The sequence below is a fragment of the Dermacentor andersoni genome, chromosome 1, assembly GCF_023375885.2.
Source record: "Dermacentor andersoni chromosome 1, qqDerAnde1_hic_scaffold, whole genome shotgun sequence".
In the NCBI taxonomy this organism is placed as follows: domain Eukaryota; kingdom Metazoa; phylum Arthropoda; class Arachnida; order Ixodida; family Ixodidae; genus Dermacentor; species Dermacentor andersoni.
This window is the reverse complement of record NC_092814.1, coordinates 181,485,042-181,504,633: the sequence shown is the minus strand read 5'-3', so window position 1 is coordinate 181,504,633 and position 19,592 is coordinate 181,485,042. Positions and strand designations below refer to the sequence as shown.

The window sequence follows — 19,592 nt, the reverse complement described above, 5'->3', positions numbered from 1 at the left end:
TGTCAGTAATTATTTCTTTTTATTCAGAGTAATGAAATTCATTTTTTCATTTTCAATTAAGTGACCTGAGAATCTGAAAGCAATAAATGGGAAAGACATGCTGAAACACAAAATGTGTATACATGCTGCACATACACAAAACACAATCACAGTTCACTGGAAGTTAATATGGCAAGAAGCCATGACAATGAGACAAAAGTGCAATGACCGACCAAATCAGAAGGTGAGTAATGGCGTTCCAAATCCCTTACATCCTCACTTGTCACAAACACTGACGAGGAACATTCAGATGCAAGAGCCTAAAGACGCCATTGTTCACCCCTGCCTAATCAGAAACAATTTTTACTACACTGGACCGAAAACATATGGGCATGATGACTAAAAAAAAAACAATAACAACCTTGTCAGCCTGCATACAAGGTGCGGCTATCATTGATTCCATTGTAAAAACGAAACCTTAAAAAGGACAATATCACCACGATAGTTTCGTTTTATGCCAGTAACAGCCAGTGGAGATGACTGCACTCATATATACACAGGGCAATAGCCAAAAATTACCTCAGAAAAAATATTCACCCTGCCTTCTCCTCAAATATTACTCAGCAAAAATACATCCGAGTATTGTGCTACTGTATACTTCAGCATTTCTTTACATTGCACACATGCATACCAAAAACAAAGAGGCCTCAAGGCTGGTGAAGGCAGTAAAGTTAAAACATAAGCACCGCATTCCTTCATTATGAATGTCATCACAGTGGGAACATTCAAAGCTACAGAAAACAACTGTCAGGTTTTTACATCCAGTGCGTGTGAATCCTTTCATCATGCACCACTTCACATTCATATAATGCAGACTGCAATGTTAGAAAAAAAATTATCAGTGAGGTCATGGTGAATGATACCAGTTAAGGTACAAGACTGGCAAGTCAGAGGCCACATTCTAAGCCAATCCCTTTCTACATGTCCCAGATGCTTGTGTTGTACACTACTGCCATGGGGCATCCTAAAATGTTTTAAGAACTGAAAGCATTGCTTTCTGGATGCACAATGAAAGAAAATAACTGGCTCCAGCCTAAGAGCCATGCACAGAGCAACAGAATTATGTGAAACTACTAGTTAAGCAAAACTTGACAGTAAATTGGGTTGAAACATTAAAGCAATAATGCATATTTTCTATAGATTCTTCCATGTATGCAAGTCCCCTGCCCCTCCCCCCTCCCACCCAAAGCCTGATTCAACTGCAGGTAGCACAAAGGAACAGATACAGACACACATAGTGCTAATTTCTAACTGTTTTACTTTTATGGTGGCCATAGCTAGCATTTACATAGGGTCATGATCCAGTATTTACTGTGATCCCATACATTCAATGTGTTTCCAACCACTTGAAGAAAACAGCATGTGTTTGAAGGTGGTGTGCTCTGCAGATAAGCTACAGAAGCTAATTTGCTTCAGCAAGACCTCCAGTACCATTGATTATGGTCATGGCATGGCTAACACGAATGCCATTATTCTAGGGAAAAGCCATAATCAGCTGACCACAGAGGATATTGAAGTGAAATGGGTACCTAGGCGTGGAGACCTCTCAGTGTATAAACCTTCAATCATGCTATCACAAAAAGAATTCACATTTCTGTGAGCATGCTTGCTTCGAGGTAGCATGATGATCCTTGTAAGTGATGTAAGGTTAAAAAAAAATTTTTAATGCATTTGAATGTTATTGTTACGTGCAGCACAGTCTCATTCTTTGTTCGTTGTCACATGTCATCTACACGCAAATTATGCATTATCAACTAGTCCAAACTGATATGCTCGTCCTCAAGTCTCTTTCTGCCAAATGCAGTGCCAGTGTACACTATGTGAACACAACCTGAAGTATAACTTTTATATGGAAGTTATTAGTAAAAAACTGCAACTTCCTTTCTTTGTAAAATTTTTTTTGAGAACTTGGCCATTGGAAGACTGCTTGCTTTGCTAACATTTTATTTTCACATACAAGACCATGTATTGGAAGGATGTATCTAGGAAAATTTACAGACTATACATTGCAAATAATATCGCCAGAAATGTTTTTTGTAAGCTCCAGTATATACCCGTCTCCACAATATACACCTCTAGAAGTACAGAAGCACATTCACCTTTGTGTATGAACCAGAATCATCATCCTTATAAACCACACCTTTCAAAGCACAATAATCAAGACTGCCCCAAATCCTTTCAACCTCAAATGTTTTTGTATTCACACAAACATGAAAAAATTTGGCATGCGGTTATTGTTATTTGGATTGGGTGCAGTCAGAAAGTGACAAAAGATTCTCACATTGACAATTTCGAAATAAGTAATACTTTAAGCAATTGCTTAACAAACTTTCACCTCACTAATCAATGCATCAAACAGAATGCACTTCACATGAAAGAACTTCTCAAAGTGGGCGACTACAGAGTCCAATCATGAACATGAGTAGAGCATTTAATCTTTTGGTGCCTGCACTATTATGAATGGTCTCTATAAAACGTAACATGTTACCACTGAAATCTTACCAGTGTGGTCTAGAAACAGCCATAAAATATATATTTTTCAATGCAGTGGTAGCAACAATTTGCAGTAACGACGGTGGTAATACTGCAGCTGCCTACTACCTAGCCGAAACACTCCAACAAAATGATGCCACAAAGCACACCTCCCGAACTCCATCTCCTGGTGTAAGTGGCACCTCACAAACATATCCACCCTCACAAGCTATCTAGCTGCAGCAGGAAAAGTCGTTATAAACACTGACACCCCACCTGGCAGATCACCATGCACACAAATGTGTCAGTAGTGTCACAAATAGACAGTACAGAAAGACTCATGATAAGTGCACACATATTATGTATTGAGATCTGCTTTTCATTTGTACCTTAATAGAAACACTGAAAACAGTCATCTCTACACTAATGCTTTGCACTTGATGTAGAAAAATAAGTGCGAATGACTATTACAGTTTCATTTTAAGAGACCGACAATCGATTTTGAAGGTCGCCATTTCTTTTGTACCGCAATGGAAAGCTTACGTCCAATATTACCCAGACCCGCAACACTTGCTTCAGATAAGGCGGAAAAAAAAGAAAAGAAAAACCTTTTGAATAACTTTTCAACCTACTAACTCCCAACTTTGCTATGGGTGGATGCTGGCAATAGTGCAGAAAGTGAACTGCAAATGACGTAGCCTTGGCAGCAAGAAAAGTTTGCCCACAAACATGTGATAGGCCTTTGCAATAGCTAAATAATGTAATGTGCATAATCTTTTTTTTTTTTTTGCCAAGATATTCTAATGGATCTGAGCACTATTTAGAGTGGCAGGGGCATTTGCCAGGTGCAAACATCACCAAGATGCGCTTGCAGAGAAGTGAAAAAATGAGAGAAGGGAAAGAAGGAAAAAAGTAACATGAGGTAGACAAAAAAATGTTTTTAAATGTTTGTGTGCACACACACACATACATGCGCACCCATAAATTCATACGTGCAAGCATGCACAGACAAACAAGAGAAAAATTGCACCTGACACATCGTTCACACCTTCAAGAAACGTTGACAAAGCATTTGAAGAACAAGTGACGAGACTATGACTGCAGTTATCATAGACAATGATTGTAGGTAAGTTTTAATCTTTGTTCCAAATGCTTAATTTTTGGCCTCAGAATGAGGTCTGGCTAATCAAGCTTCTTTTATCCGGTTAATATTGCAGCCACTTACTGTATGTGCACACATGCGCATGCAAGCATACAAGGCAAAGCAAAACAAAATTTTTAAATGCAAAAGTGTCCCAATGCTACCAAAAATTATTTTTGATGAAACGTGGAGCAACTTAGGTATGCACACCGATGCGAGATAGCATGAAGCACAAACAGGTTTAATGACAGTGTTTAAGTGCCGAGTCCTGAAACACCATTTTTGCTCAACTTTCTCTCAAATTAAAAATAAAGCTTGTTATATAAAGAATAATGTCCAGATTTATTTTGATCAGTATGAGGTGTGGCCTTTTTCCTGCATCATTATCTCATCACATATTTTGATTGAGCACTGGTTCCTTTGAAGGGCCCCTAACCAGGCCCCATCAGCAATTTTGGTTACACGCTAGAAGTTGTGAAGTGTGCCATTAAAGGAGCGTTCAACAGAAAAAAATTGTATAACAAGTTCGGTAGTGGATGAGATAGAAACAACTGAAACGTTGCAAGGCCATAGTGTGAAGAGGTAAGCTACCCATCCTGTAGCAGAGGCTCTCTTCAGCTGCCTCGCTAAGCGCCTGCAACTGACACTCCACTTCTGCCTTCTCCCACATCAGAGCCAAAGACCCATTTGATGTTTATGTCATGAACTACCACCTCTTCGTTCCTTTCTTTCCTCTCTTTTTTAAATTTTCTGCTGTGCAATGTATTTTTGGAGATAGTATTGTGCTTTACACAAGAATCCCCAAGTTGTTTGTGCTGCTGCTGGCTACTTGTGCATTAAATCACTTGTGCGATGTTAAAGTGCCACACATGAGATGCCATTTTTGCTGGCAGGAAACGAGAGGCTCCTCTGAATGAGAGTGCAAGCTTTTGTTAAAATTTTCAGCTGTTTTCACGGTGTACATCAGTGTAATACTCAGCAGACAAGACTGTCACTGCAACATCTATGTGCCGCCATTGCCTCGCAGTGCCCAAACCTGGTAAGGGCCCCTTAAAGTTTCCCTTTTCATCTATGAAAACAAAACATTGATTTCTTACATTCAAGCATGCCGAATTATGTACTGCTATTTAGTAAAAAAATGCAAGATGTCAAACAAACTTTTGCATGCAATTCTACACATTGTAATATTTCAGTTAATGCCACCGCTAGTTTAGTTTTGCTTTTCATTTGGCAAACAAGGGCCACATTTTCTTGTGATCTCTTTCCTTTTCCATTCTTTTCACCCTCCATCACTGGCTCAGATGCTGCCCAACTGCATGATAAGAAAAATGGAAAATTAAATGGACCATCACAAAATGCAGGCGCAGTTCCCTACTACACAACACTACAGAAGATATTTTGTGAATGTGTGCAGAAGTATGTATGTATGTATGGGGGGGTGTCCAAAAGTAACCAGAATTGTTTTTTTTATTAATTATCAGATTACTTGGAATTTTCCAAAACTTCCATCGCCTTCAAAATACTCTCTCAGGGATGCAATGAACTTGGCCTAACCCTTTATTCTGTATTCAAAACTGTTCAGGGACTCTACAAACTTGTGAAGCTCAGCGCTTCCGTCATTTTATTTGTTATCACCTCCACATGTTCAAAATGCTTTCCTTTAAGCTCTCATTGTAGTCTTGGAGATAAGAAGTAACAAGGGGTGAGATACAGGGAGTAGACAGGGTAAGGTAAGACAGCATTGTTATGCCATTTTTGTCAGGAAGTGTGCTGCACGCTCAGTGTTATGTGGGCGGGAGCATTGTCATGGCACACAAGCCGGTTTCCAGAGTTCCACAAATTGTGAAGTTTCCTTCTAAATGCATCACGCAACCCCAACATAAAAACGCTGGCTGACTATCTCACCTTGCAGTACCAAGTTAAAATTAGCAAGCTCTTTAATATAAAAAGAAATTTCAAAGAGAGAACAAAACTTGATGTTCATACTGTTTTTGGCATCTGCCATTGCAAAACTGACGCAGACAGCGACAGAGGCTCAAAAGAAAGCAATGCAGTGAGCAGACAAATGTTCACATAAGGATTCTACTTTTTCAACTCGTGTAGATGATAGTGTAGTGTGCTTGTGGTACGCAACTACCTTACCACCTCAGTGAAAAAATTCTCTACTTTTGGGTCCCCCTCGTATGTGTGTGCAAGCATGTCCACACACACCAAAGATAACTGACAAAAACCACAGGCAAACCAACAACCAAATCTTCAAAAGGCATGTTATGTCAGTTAGCCAGCTCTACGAAACATACCTTCACTTGTTTATTTTCTGTGCTGTGCTTGTTTCAGCAGAACTGCTTGGCCTAAATGAGTGCACATAACTTAATTCTTGAGAACCCAAATTTTATGTGAGTCAACCGAAGTTGCAAAAAGGCAAAGACATGCACTTTAAGATCGCATTAGGGTATGTTACTTAGCCCCTTAAGTGTTTTGGACAAGCTCAGCTTGTCAATGCAATCCTGGTTAATTTTGCTTTGGATGAGCTCCCAGCTTGTCAACAGTCAATCTCATTTTCAAAGGATTTGGGCAAGTGGCAGCGTTTGAAATCCACGGTTATTTTGTTCTTTTTTGTTTTACTACATAGATGTTGGCACTTTTTCAGCACCTCGAAGGCCACGTTGATTCAGCCTTCACATTCTACAACATAGATGGCAGCCATTTTGTCAGCGCTTGGCAGGCACAATTATTCCAGTCTTTGTTTTCTACTACAGAGATAGCAGTACTTTGTCAGCGCTCAAAGACTGTGTTTTTTGTGCCTTTTGGCAGATCTGAACGACAGTGTCTGCCACTGACAACTCGCATGCGAGTCGTGCAGGCAAACAGCCGCTGCTCGATTCTGACCTGCCTTAGAAGTGCTAGAATGCATAAAAACCTTTCTTCGGTGAACAACTTTGCTTCGCAGAATAGTTGATCTTGAAACACGGTAAAATAAAGCCTCTTTCCTTGTTTCTAACAGAACGTTTGTGGCACTGACAAGTACATATCTGTTGCAAAGTGAATAGGTAAAATGAGGTTTTCATACTTAAAACATAAAGCAAATTGGTGGAAAAAGCTTCAGTAGGGTTTTCGATGGAGTGCACTTTGAAAGTAAGCCGTATGAAAAAGAAAGCTAAATATGGTCACTTTTGCTAAAAAAAATAAAGCCTTAAGGGGGCCCTGAACCACTTTTTATCGAAGTGGAGAAAGACATTTGAAGTGAAGATAGGCTATTTCAGAACCACTTTGCTGCAAAAAGTACTTCAATGCGTTCAGCAGAAGCGGAGTTATCGGCAATCAAACACGGCCTCAGCTGTGCTCGCCTTCCTCCTCCAATGCCTTGCACTGTGAAGGCTACGGCAGAGACGTCACCGTGGCGCGCAGTTTAAATTTCCGATTTGGTGCCTATTCCGCGCCAAACGTAAGCCAAACGCAGCTGTCCTCAGAGAGCCGCAGTGCGCTTAGCCACTGGACTCGTGGCGGCACCTCGCAGCGGCCGCGGTGTTGCCGAGCGCAGCGACCAATAGCAGCCGCGTATTGGAGTGTGCTTTATGACGAAATAAAGCACACAGAAAAGAGCGAGGATCATGGGGTTTTTGAAACGAGAGCGTTTGAGAAAAAGGTGACTTCGCGCTCTGCTTGCGAGCTCCACGGACCGCGTAGGACAGCAGAACTTGGCTGAGATGTTCACAACAGCGTATGCTACCCACGGACTGTGTTATTTCACGAAGCCCAAGGGGTGGTTCAGGGCCCCTTTAAGGGATTAAAAATGTCAAATTGCCACAATGTTACAGTATGACTTTTCTCACTCCTTACCACTGCAGTCTGCAGTATTAGTCAGCGATAACATTTAAAGGCTGCAAGTTAAGCTGCCTAACTTCTGTGTCAGCAAAACAGCTTTTGAATGAAAAGTGACGCAGAAAAAACAGAAAGCAAGCAAAATCTAAAAGGAAAGACAAAGAAGGGATATTCGATGCCATAATAATAGAAAAAAAAAAAAAAACCTTGCATGCTACCAGTCCAAATGGTTGAACTTGAAAGCATTTTATGGTTTCAAAATTCAGAAATTGCGAGTTTTTTTCCCTCGAGAGCTGGGCGAGAGCTATAGTTGGGCTATAGCTAGTGGTTAAATTCAACCTTATGACGTTCCTTGCGATTTATTGAAATCACAGCCCACAGACACACTTACAATCCGTCCACCATCAGTATGCAGTCTCTGTAGGCAAGTATCGAACCCACGACCTCACGTCTAGAAGCAGGACACCAAAGCAATTGAGCCACAATGGCAGGTTACATGCTGCAAGCACGACACATTTTCACCTCACAGTATGTTAGCAAAATTTGTTGAACACTAAACAAGAATTGCACCAATTGTCTCTCAAAGTTCACTACCTCTTTCTATCTTCAAGCCTAGCTTTACATAGCAATTTCTAGGAAGTGAAGTTTTTTTCAGTCACATTGCTTGATTTGAGCCTCAAAGGTTTTGAAAAGAGTTTTACGAGCTAATTACACAACTGTGACTTCAAGAAACGGCTTTAAGAATTGCCGTTCCTGCTGCCCTCACAGCTGCCGGTTAAAGGCACATCAACATGAACAGTGACCTGCAGAAGTAGCAGGAAATGCACAATATTTCTGGCGTCACTCTACTAGGAAGGCAGTCCCCACTAGAGCAAAGCAGTGCAGTAAGGTATGATGCAAATAAATTAAATAATAATTAAAAGAGTGGCTAACACCAAAGGACTGCTTACAGTTGGCTCTGAGTCATGGCGGCTTTCCTAGTGCACAATCTACTAAATCAAACCTGTAAATACTGAACTTGCAGAAAAGTGCCCATGAATTTGGTATGGTAAAGTGTTATGAAATTTTACTACTAAAACTTCTTCAAGATTTCTTTTTTCAGTAGTTTAACGAAATCAAGGTTTCTTTGACCAGCATGAAAGACCCATGCAAGTCATGCTGACCAATGTACAAGCTATTACCCTCGCCATCCCGCTCAAGTGGCTGTTGGCATATCTTGGTGCATGGCTACAGCGCTAAACGTCTGTGCATGGTGAATGCCACTGCAGTGCGAGCAGGTCTATCGGGTGTGAATATGATCTTCGTTTTATGCAATTGTACATTTTGCTATGCATTCTCGCTGTAGCTTCACAATGCGCAGAAATTGTCCTATGTTAGGGATAACTTGATTTAAGAGGGATTCATATAAATCAGGTTTGACTGCATAGTCCTCTCCTCACTTTCTTTTCACATTATTTGTTCAATGAGAAGTACGGCATCTTAGCATGTTATCTACTTTATATCTGCCCTCGGCCACCCACTTTTGTACGAGGCAAAGTCAAAAAGAATGCACAGCTCAGATACACAAAACCAAAGCACCTTTGCAAAAGGTCCACTTCAAACAGTGTTTCGCCATGCACTAGACCCATCTGTGCGCATCGGCCCAACATCCTGAGGGGAGATATCACGTGACCACAGTGCTCTCAATATGGTCAATCACTTGTACGTATGCACCAGAGAGGGGCATTGCTTAATAGTTTCTGGGAGTGAAGAGAGAGAACCCCTAGAAAAAGTACTGTAGAATGTCGGAGTAGTACAGAGGCGCCTGTTTGACAGTTGGGCAGGCATATGCATAGCACAAGAAGTTCTACAGCAGTCAGTGAAGTCTGACTGAAACACCTCATTCTGGCTCAGTATCAAAAGCTTTACAGTTCATGAAAATGCTCATACCAATATGAATGAAGTGGTTGTGAAATAGAGCATTCTACATTGCATGGATCATCATGTTTTTCAATATGTTGTGCATTGCAAAATGTCCACTAGGTGAGCATCAAAACAACTAACGCCAGACATAAAGCAGCAGTAGATGAATGTGTGCAGGATGCTGTTACGACACTACAAAATTAAAGGAGATATATTTTCTCCAATGAACTTCCATAGGGGACGAGCTGTCATATCCACAATGCCCACCTGATAATACTATGAACAGCCATATAGAAAGTGAGCAACCAAAGAGTGAAGGCACAATTCATCACAAAGACAAAGAGGTTCAGAGAAGTGCAGACATGGCATGGTGTTCTGGGACCATGTAGGGAATTGAATTGAATTCTGGGGTTTTACGTGCTAAAACCACAATCTGATTATGAGGCATGCCATAGTGGGGGACTCTGGATTAATTTTCAACACCAGAGGATGTTTAATGTGCCCCCAATACATGGGACATGGGCATTCTTGCATTTCACCCCCATCGAAATGCAGCCGTGGCGGCCGGAATTTGATCTTGCGACTTCGTGCTTAGCAGCGCAACACCATAGCCGTTAAGCCACGGCAGCGGGTGGGACCATGTAGAGACAACAGTCTAATATTACATCATTTCATGATGAGTTTTCAAGGTGCATCATATTGCAACCTCCTCACGAACAAGTTGAAGCCTTCCACAAGCTCAAAATGCTGTGGTCTGCTCGTGTCTGGTCTGTTTATCGCATAAAAAAAACAACTTATGCGCTTGCACACGGCATGTATGATGACAAAAAGCAGGGTTTGCATTTTGACAGCATTCAGCCGGTTGCATACTGGAACCTGACACTAGCCACAGATGAGGGTGCCGAAAGTATACATAGTGCTGCATTTTTGCTCCTGGTATCACCCAAAGCATGTTTTTCTCCTGAGGCATCTATATAATTGTTGGCGCACATGTGCCGATTGTGTGAGGCACTAGGTTGACTGCTTTAAATCCTTTCTATTATGACAAAGAAAAAAACTGCAGTTACTTTACGACTTTGCCCCATATTTACTGAATACTGATGTCAAGGTACGATGGCAAGACACATTTGGTGGGGGAAAAAGAAGGTTCTGGGGCCAGAATTTGTAAAGATTCATTTTGCATTATTTTTGTAATTTGACACTGGCTGGCATGCCGTGATGCTGCCATCACTGACATGATGAGATGCTCAGCAGGAGGGATGAAAAAAAAAAAAGAAGATGAACTGATGGATGAGGTTTCTTATAAAATACAACCCTCATGCAAAATCTTTGCATGCTGCATCATAAGCAGTGTCATCGGGTTGAAGGAATCAGTGCTCATATCTCACTTTTATTGAGGAGTACTCGCTAGGCCTCGCGAAATTCTGCTAAGCAGGCAGGTGTGCTTCCGTATTTCTCAACTGCCCTGACCACACCACACTCTTGTCAAGCTTATAACGCCAACAAAAGAAAAACTGCTTATTTACATGAATGCACTGAACAACTCAATCATTACATGCATTTAGAATAATAAGAAAAATATATGGACAGCAGGTAATGATCCCTTCCATCACACCGCGTATTGGGTGTTGAACAACAGAACCGTAGAAAATTTTGCTTCATGGTGGGTAACTATAACATGACAACATATACGAAAACAGGAAATACATACAGAAAACATGGTGTGCACCTTTCATGTTGTCCAAATGTACCAACTAGACCAAAAATTCCTCTAGTTTTGAGAGTTGACAGTTTCCTTACAGCTAAATGTACGATAAAGGGACACTAAAGAGAAACAGTAAATCACTGCTAATCAAAAGTTCGTTGAGAATTCTATTTTCAATATTTTGAGGTAAAAGTTTGGTTGCGCAAGAGAAAATGAAAGCCAAACTTCCCTTTATTAAGTTTCACGCCAAAACCCCAGTGCTGGCATGTTAGTGTGATGTCACATAATTCAAAGTACTTTCTCGTAGTTCTGGGTCATTGTGGTAAAGTAAAAGTTCTCGACATTTGCTAACCTCAATGTTTGGCTCCTTTATAATACGATATAGTCCAGCTTTAACTATAAAAGTCTCCCTAGACCTGAGCTCACACCATCAAGATTCATGACATCATGGCAAGCTGGTATGGTAACTTAAAATAGCGATGCCACCTATCTTTCATTTTAGAGCTTTTCCCGACTTATCAGGCCTCCTATTATTGAACAATAACTTACTAATACAGCTCAACTTATTTTTCAAAAAGTCAACTGTAACAAAATTTCACTCGTGCTGAATTTGTTAAAATCCGATAGCAGATGTCACCAAAGCATTTGCAGCAAAGTCATAAGGCTAGCAATCACACAGATAGCTCAATTATAACAGGTTTCAGATTGCCCATAGCAGACGACAGGCACCTCTAGCAGTGTGCCATGCAGCTACACAACAAGGCAGATACAGTCTACACTCGTTACAACGGACCCGCATACAACAGACTTTCCGATATACTGGACCATATTTCAACCTTAGTTTACCCTACCTATATTATTAATGCAACGAAGTTCGCTTTTAACGGAACGCGCTACAACGGACTACCAGCTACAGCGGACAAAATTAGCGGTAATTTTTGTCAAAATCGGCCGTATAAAATGGAGTTTTGCCGTATTGACACAGGCTAGCAACTGATTTGCGAGGGTCAGCCGACAATCGTGGCTCAATATTGTGCGTGCATGCGCGCGAGGGAGGGAGGAAAGCGTGGCAGAGGCGCAGCGTAATTTGGCATGTGAGCCACGGGGGGGAGGCAAAAAGGGAGAGGGGAGTTCTACTCTGGTGACTGTTGCTTACAGCCTGGCTGCATGGGCGCCTCATCTTGGAAGCGATCTGCAATGTTTGCTGAGTGCGCATAGTGCTGGCAGCTTCACATACGCTTTGCTTTCGACTTTTCACTCGCGCTGCTTGAAAGTCAATTCGATCGCTGCTGCTGCCGCGATTCCTCACTCCAACGTTTTTACAGCGACTTCTGCGTTCATAGAGCAAGGTGCGCTCATGTTTACCTGCGCGCGCGTGGCACCATGCTTGTTAATTTAGTTAGTAAGTGAATGCTTACAACTTTATACTGCCGATAAAACTACTAGCCTTACTTCGCATAACTGTACTAATTTGCTATCGCAATTGATGCTTCGCCTTTTGGGTGAAACTGCTACTTTTTTTTTTGTTTCTTACTTTGGATGTTCGTCACTCACTCTTTGCAATAACGTTGTTACACATCGCAACCAAAATTTCGTAAGTGAGGCGTTCGGATATTATGGACTTCGGATAAAATGGACATTTTTTGTCGGATTATCAGGGTCTGTTGTAACGAGAGTCGATTGTGCAACATCAATCTCAGAACCGCATGCAGGTCGTAGGGAGCTGCCCTATGGTATTTTTCCTGCCTTTCAGCATGATCGTTCTGGTCACTCCTCGAGTCTGTGTTCTGCGTCACATCCAATGAGCTGTAATAGTGTCACTTTCTGGTTTCGGTATGGAAAACATGAATATTTATTAGTTGTTTCTGGTGTGCCAATACACAGCTGTCTCTGTAGCTACACTATCACTACAGATATCCTTGGTTCAAACATCTTTGGGCCTTAAGTAACAGTCTTAAGATGCTGCTCTGATCCTTCCCATTACAAATACAAAGCGCCATAAACCAAGCAAGGTGACAACCACTAAAATGAACAATGAATGCACCATCTACTTCCACTCATTTTCATACGCTTCTTCTGCTCTGCGACTTCACCTGTGTAGTAATATCACAGCTCTTTTAGTTATCGTTACTGGCAGCAAAGCCCCTGTATAAAATCTTACAGACTCTTCAAGCCTTGCCTCCAACTTCTGCACCTAACTTTGTTGATGTGACACGTGCCATTGCAACTCTTGCACCATAAGCCACTTTTTTTTTTTAACCTTTCCTTTAAATCCTAGCTATGGAACAAGCATTCATTGGCGACATGTGCTTTGATCCCAACTTAAACCCACTGCGAAGACAACATTCTTGAGAGGCCCCTTGAGAAGCCTTACTACTGGAAATGTCTACTTAAAAACTACAATTCATGGAAAGGCACCGTCTAGTAAACTCTCTGGCAGCCCACCGCACAATAACATGCTGACTTTCTCCACCTCTCAGTCAGCCTGAAGAATAAAGCCATGCGCAGCTTTTCATGAATAACCCATGCCGTTGTTTTCTTTTCAAGGCATGACAGTAGAAACTTCCTCTAGCTACTTCAGAACAGCAAACAAAAATTGAGAAATGACTCAGCAGGCTCCTTCAAGAAAGGCAAAGTGACGAAAATTTCTCTTTGTAAATGGTATTTACAACTGACTTGGGGAGCAGCCGAGTCCATCCACACGCAACAGGGACAGCTGCCCACGGGAGGGAAAATTTGACTGGTCTGAAATCTGGCAGCTAAGCTTGGCAGACAATAGAGGCTGCAGCGGTGCAGTGATGTGATGGCACGTTTCACTTGTACTTCTTGTGGTCGGCATAGCTTGATGATGCCTCTGTGCAGCTCCGGCTCCCCTTACTGCCAGCCACCTCAACTGCACACTGCCGTGGGAACCAGCCCTTCAGCCTGCGTGCTGGAGAGTGCAGTAACCCCAGTGAGTAAAGACAAAACAGACCTAATGACAGATTAACCCGTATTCTCGTGTAAGGGCTGCATGTTTTTTTCATAAATTTGGGCTCGCATTTCATGGGTGTAGCCTATACATAAGCGAAAAATAAATAAATTTGTATCTGGTTTGAAAAACTAACATGCTTGCCGCCGTGTGAAGCAACCTTGGGAAGCCTTTATTTTAGCTTCATCTGCTACCCCATTCGTCATTGGTGGCATGTAACCGCGGAGTTGGAGCGGCTGGAATCTGGTTCACCGCAAACATGCATAATCAAAGGGAGTGCAGCCCATACATGAATTTTTTTTCTTAAATATTTAGACTCAAACTTTGAGGTGTGGCCTTCACACCAGTATATACAGTACAGCCTAGCTTTCTAGGAACCCTGCTTATATGTTGCAGCAGCATAGCAGTGTTGCCATACATTTTTTTTTTCTTGCATAGAATCAGCTAAAACAACATTCAATGTCTGCTAGAATTTAAAAAAAAACATCGGTTAATAAAAACATCATACAAAAAGTATGCGCAAATACAGTATGCAGACAATTTGTAAGCACTGCAAATACCAATTATGTTAGTAACCGTGAAAATACTCCAAAGGAATGAGGAAGCACTGCACTTGTGGGCCTAGCCTATAACAAACCAACTAGATTTGTTTAGTTCTGCGTAATCAGACTTTTCCTGTGAAGTCTGTAATGTAACTGTGGAAGATCTTAGCAATTCTTCCAAGCACAAGGCCTTGAAGCTAGAAACTGTAGTGTCATGGTAGTGTGCTTGAAGCACATGTATTTCAGCAGGTGCCCCACACGTGGGCTTCTTCGATTTTCCACTTCTGGCTACCCGCGGGCTGCCAGAGCCAGCCAGAGCGTCTTCGTTTTAAAGCGACAGCGTTAATGAGCTCGTGTCGCAGAAAAGCCGGTGGCGTCGGCGTCAGCGGCGTTGGCCATGAGCGATAAATCCCAGAAGGCACTTCATAAATAAAAAACATCTCGCAAGATTGGCTGGTGGGAATCGAACTAGGGTCTGCGGAGCGTGAGACGGAGACGCGACCACTCAGCCACGAGTTTTTTTTTTTTTCTTTATTGACACTCAGCCACGAGTTCGTTCCTTCGAAACGGGACAAAATCGCCTCTAGTGAATGCGGTGTTGCCTTAGAAACGTGCCGTAGAAAGTTATACTGCGGTGTATATCGGTAATTAGGACCATGTAACTTACAGAAGTCGCAGTTTCACGAGTAGCGAAGTACGTTTCCGCTACATTTCTTCTGCGCTCTGCGCACACGTCGAGCCATCTTGCGGCAAACACAGAAGACCCCCTCCTCGCAATGTACGGCGCTGCCCCGACACGTGGCGCGCACTCGCCCCATGATCGCGTCGGGGCCCGGCTATCTGTGCCGATCGCGACGTTTGGCTGGCGTAGCGCGTTTGAGTAGGCGGTGCGAACGGGGTGCGATAACGCTATCGCGTTCTACTCTTGAAGGCGAAGCTTAAGCGTCCTCCAATTTTTTCTCGGGTTGCTGCGCCCACCGCGCTACGCACTTCCACCGGGCGTTCGTTTTGCTCGCGCTGGACGGTTCTGGCTACCCGCGGGCTGCCAGAACCTGCCAGGACTTGGTCTGGCTGCTCTCTGGAAGTTCTCTGGCTAGCAGACGACTAAAAGAGGCGATGGGCGCACGCCGCCATCTTTGCGGGGACTTTACGGATTGCAACGCGGGCGCTTGAGGACTTAAATTTACCTCGCTCTGCTAACTGTCATCTTCGGATTTCCTTACTTCTAGCGTTATCTTTTTTAGGTGCTTTTGCTTCGTTCCGCATTGCGAAGCGGTGTGATACGAGCAGTGGTGAACCGTTTGAAGCTTTCATGTGTGTATGTGTGTGTGTCCCCTGAAGGCTTCTTCGCGGCGGTGATAAGCGCGCTGCGCTCTCACGCGTGCATGTTATCTGCATCGTGTTCCACGCAAGTTGTAGACGCTCATTCACACATCGCGGTACATTGTGGGTTCATCTTTCTCTGGTGGCCTTCCTTTTCGCATATCTGCCGTATGTATATATCTCCTTTGTATGTATAGGCTTTGCAGCTAGCCCGTGTTCACTCCGTCTCTCCGTTGTATGCCTAGGTGGCAGCTCGAAACCGATATGTGTTCGACTGCAGGCCGTTGATCTAAGAATGCACTGATTTCACTCGGTACATTAGACACGTACATTGGCTTATTGCTCTGATGATCGCAACCAATGTGTGAAACGTTTCGCTGGTCACAGGCGGTGTGCATTTTAAATGCGCCAGCCGCATCGCCAGCTCCTTAGGGTCAAAATGAGAAGCACAATCAGCCACAACAAACTTCTGAAATCGAAGCCCAAGCAGGTCGGCACGAAATTTTATGCGTATGAGACGTACCCGATAACCTGCTTTTTCATGTCTTGTGATGACACAACGCCAACTCATCAATGTCGCCTGTGGGCGACGTGATCGCTGCGAGCAGGGATCCTCGAGATATCGCTTTCGAGTATACAATCACTTACGCGCGATTTCGCGTCTTGTCATCCGCCGCGTCGGAGGCCATCTGTTGCGCTGCGCAAGGTGAGGTTGCCCCACTGCGCGTCCTGCGCCGAGTCGTGCGAAAGTGATCGTATTCCTGAATGCAACTATACATTTTCAAGCTGGCAACACATAAATGGGCCGACTACGCCGAGTACGCGCCGGCCTCGGCGGGCGCTGCCGTGCTGGTAACATGTTTACATTTGGCCAGCTGTCCCGGCGTTCGATTTTGCAAACTTCGGGCAGGTTCAGGTTGTCTTGGGGATCCCAGCCCACGTGACTTCCTATCAGAACCAGAACTAGCTGGCTGCCATCTGGCTGACAGCGGGCTGCCAGACCTCCGAAAATCGAAGAGGCCCAGGGAGCGGTGATGTTTGTCCCAATTATGCTTTTTTTAGTGCACACCTTGTAACATATGAACTGGTCACTGACAGCCCACTCACAGTCCACTAACAGATCAGTTCAACTTCTACCTATCAAAAAGAAACAGAAATTTTATGTCACTATGTGCACACAAAACTTTTCCAGAGTGCTTTAGAGTAAATTCTGCTCTGATATGCATCCTTTTTAGTGGACGTTTGTTTCCTCCTCTTTCTTTACTATATAGTCAAAGGTTAAAGCAAAGTGCAACACAGTTTCAAGATTTCTTTAAAGCTATTAAGCAATTTTTCCTAGTTTCGTTAAAAGGCATTTCTAGTTGTTTGGAATCAGACATTTGACTAAAAATATTTTGCCATTATATAACTGCAAAATATGCGAAATATGAAATGGGTGAGTGAAAGTTGCAAAAATGTGAGTTCAGTCATGCAATTAGCTGCTAACTGCAACTAGAGGTGGTCGATGCAAAAACACGTTCAAAGCATTAACATTTAACCGAGTACTCACAAGATTTCGTTGAAAACTTTGCACTTTCTAACTCTCCATAAAGCCAGTGCCTGTAAAGAGAAAAATAATTTAATTAACTAAGGATGATGTTGTAACACCCTTTTTTAGCTGTGTTACCAAGGGGACAGCAGCTAGGCTAAGCATAATAAAGGACAAGGTTAAGATACTACAAAAGCAAAAAAATCCTGTTACGAAGTCTTTGCCCCTATTCTTTTTAGCCAAATTATGGCTGTAAATGCGAAGTCAACATATTCATTCCCAGCGGTGGACCTTTCTTGGACTGGCCCGGCCTTATCTGCCGGTAGCTCTGCGACACGGTGCTGCTGCTGTCAGTTGAAGATGGCGGTTGTGCTTCAAATGTCCACGGCGTACAAGCAATTAAGTGTGATTCGTTTTCTATGGAGCAAGGGATGAATGCCTATGGAAATACACAGGGAAATGCAGCCCAAGTATGGGGAAAGGTGTCTCGCTTTGAGAAGTGCGAGGTGGTGCTGTTGCGAGTTCGCAAAAGGCCATGAAGACTTTCATGACAATGAGCATTCGGGGAGGCAGTGTTTGTCGCTGACTGACGACAGGAACATCTCAAATTCAGTGCTGCGAAATATCTGAACCGGTGTGGGGACTATGTGGAAAAATAGTGTATCTAGAATAGTACATAAATTTGTAATTGCCTGTTGTACCTTGTTTGGGCTAATAAAAAATAGGGGCAAAGACTTTTTGATTCGCCCTCACAAAATAAAACTACAGCTTAAAGACAAGTGGATTAAATGAAACTTTTTAAACACTCTATGTATGCTTATGGATAGGCCTGGCCAAAATGTAACCCTGTAATGCCAAGCCTGTTGTTTATAATATGCCTCATTCTCAGTTTAATACAATTTCAATGCTTATCTTTTCAGAAAGAACTGCCCTGTTGATTAATTTATCAAAAACTGTGGAAATGCCAAAGAATAGTTACAGAGATGGGTCTGCTTGATGCTCACCCTACAAGTGATGGTCAAGAAATGGCATGGCACTTCTCAACTCTGCAGTCAACAAAGGATGCCATGGCTGGGTTCGATGACTATCTCACATGGTAAAGAGACGGCTCCAGAATCATATCATTGACAAACAGGGGTTTATTAACACAGTATGGCAGCCATGGCTTATGGACAGACTCTCACCAGACCAATCGAGTACACATGAGCATTGCACTAGGCGGACTGAGCTGGAGAAGTTACAGCAGCAAAGGTCCCACGACCAATTAGTAGCAGACCTGTGGAGCATCTGCTGCAGTGAGGACATCTTAGCAGTACAGGGATTAGAAATGCAAGGGTGCTCAGAGGGCAATCATAAGAAGGCCAATCAGGGCGCACCCTGGTGACATGCGACTCGACCATATGCATCTCAACCTAAGGGAGAAGTGCAGTTTATGCAGGAAGTAGCTCTGGCCTTGTCTGCCACTTTCTCACAGACACAGTAGTTTCCAGAGATCGGGCTAGGCAAATGGGTGTCAACTAGGGCTCGGCGCCAATTAAAAACTTCAACCCGATTAATCAGTACTTTTTGATCGATTAATTAATAAATTCATTGAATTTGTGGATTACATACATAAGCGAATAAAATAAAAGCCGTTCACTTGTCATGATACATATACACTTTGAAGAGGAAAAAAGACATACTATATGAATCGATAGTGGACTTTAATATGACTTGAATGACACTCTGTGCAAATGGACATTCAATTTTACAAGCATTGCGACAAGTTCAGGCTCACTTTCTGCCGGCACCATTATTACATCAAGTTGTCAACCATAGCCTCCTATATACTTATAAACTATACTAGGCTATGCATCAATGCCGTTTGTCAAAAAGTTAAAGGGGGCAGCATCTGTTTTTGTTCTGTGCCACACCTCCTCCTTTGTTCAAGCACCGAAAGAAAGTAAGATGATTTTGGCTACCTCCCCTTCTTCTGGCTTTATAACACACACACACACACATATATATATATATATATATATATATATATATATATATATATATATATATATATATATATATATATATATATATATATCTGTGTATGTATGTATGTATGTATGTATCAAAGCCCCTTCTCACACAAAAAGGAATAGGAAAACTAAACC

At 42.6% G+C, this 19,592-nt stretch overlaps 1 protein-coding gene across 2 annotated transcripts in view; it reads right to left on the bottom strand.

Moving 5' to 3' along the window:
* Nucleotides 1-19,592, bottom strand: part of LOC126547258 (palmitoyltransferase ZDHHC6-like) — a 66,122-nt gene continuing 46,530 nt past the window's right edge. The window contains exons 7-9 of one of the 2 annotated variants that reach the window (XR_007602679.3): nucleotides 17,467-17,516; nucleotides 13,758-14,013; nucleotides 1-4,964 (exon numbers count right to left, since the gene is read on the bottom strand). Coding sequence is in view for 1 of the 2 variants with exons in the window: in XM_050195220.3 (XP_050051177.1) it covers nucleotides 13,895-14,013; nucleotides 17,467-17,516 (169 nt within the window). In the remaining variant the exon portion in view is untranslated. Of the gene's footprint in view, nucleotides 14,014-17,466; nucleotides 17,517-19,592 lie in introns of both variants that reach the window. The other variant, XM_050195220.3, reaches the window with a different exon arrangement.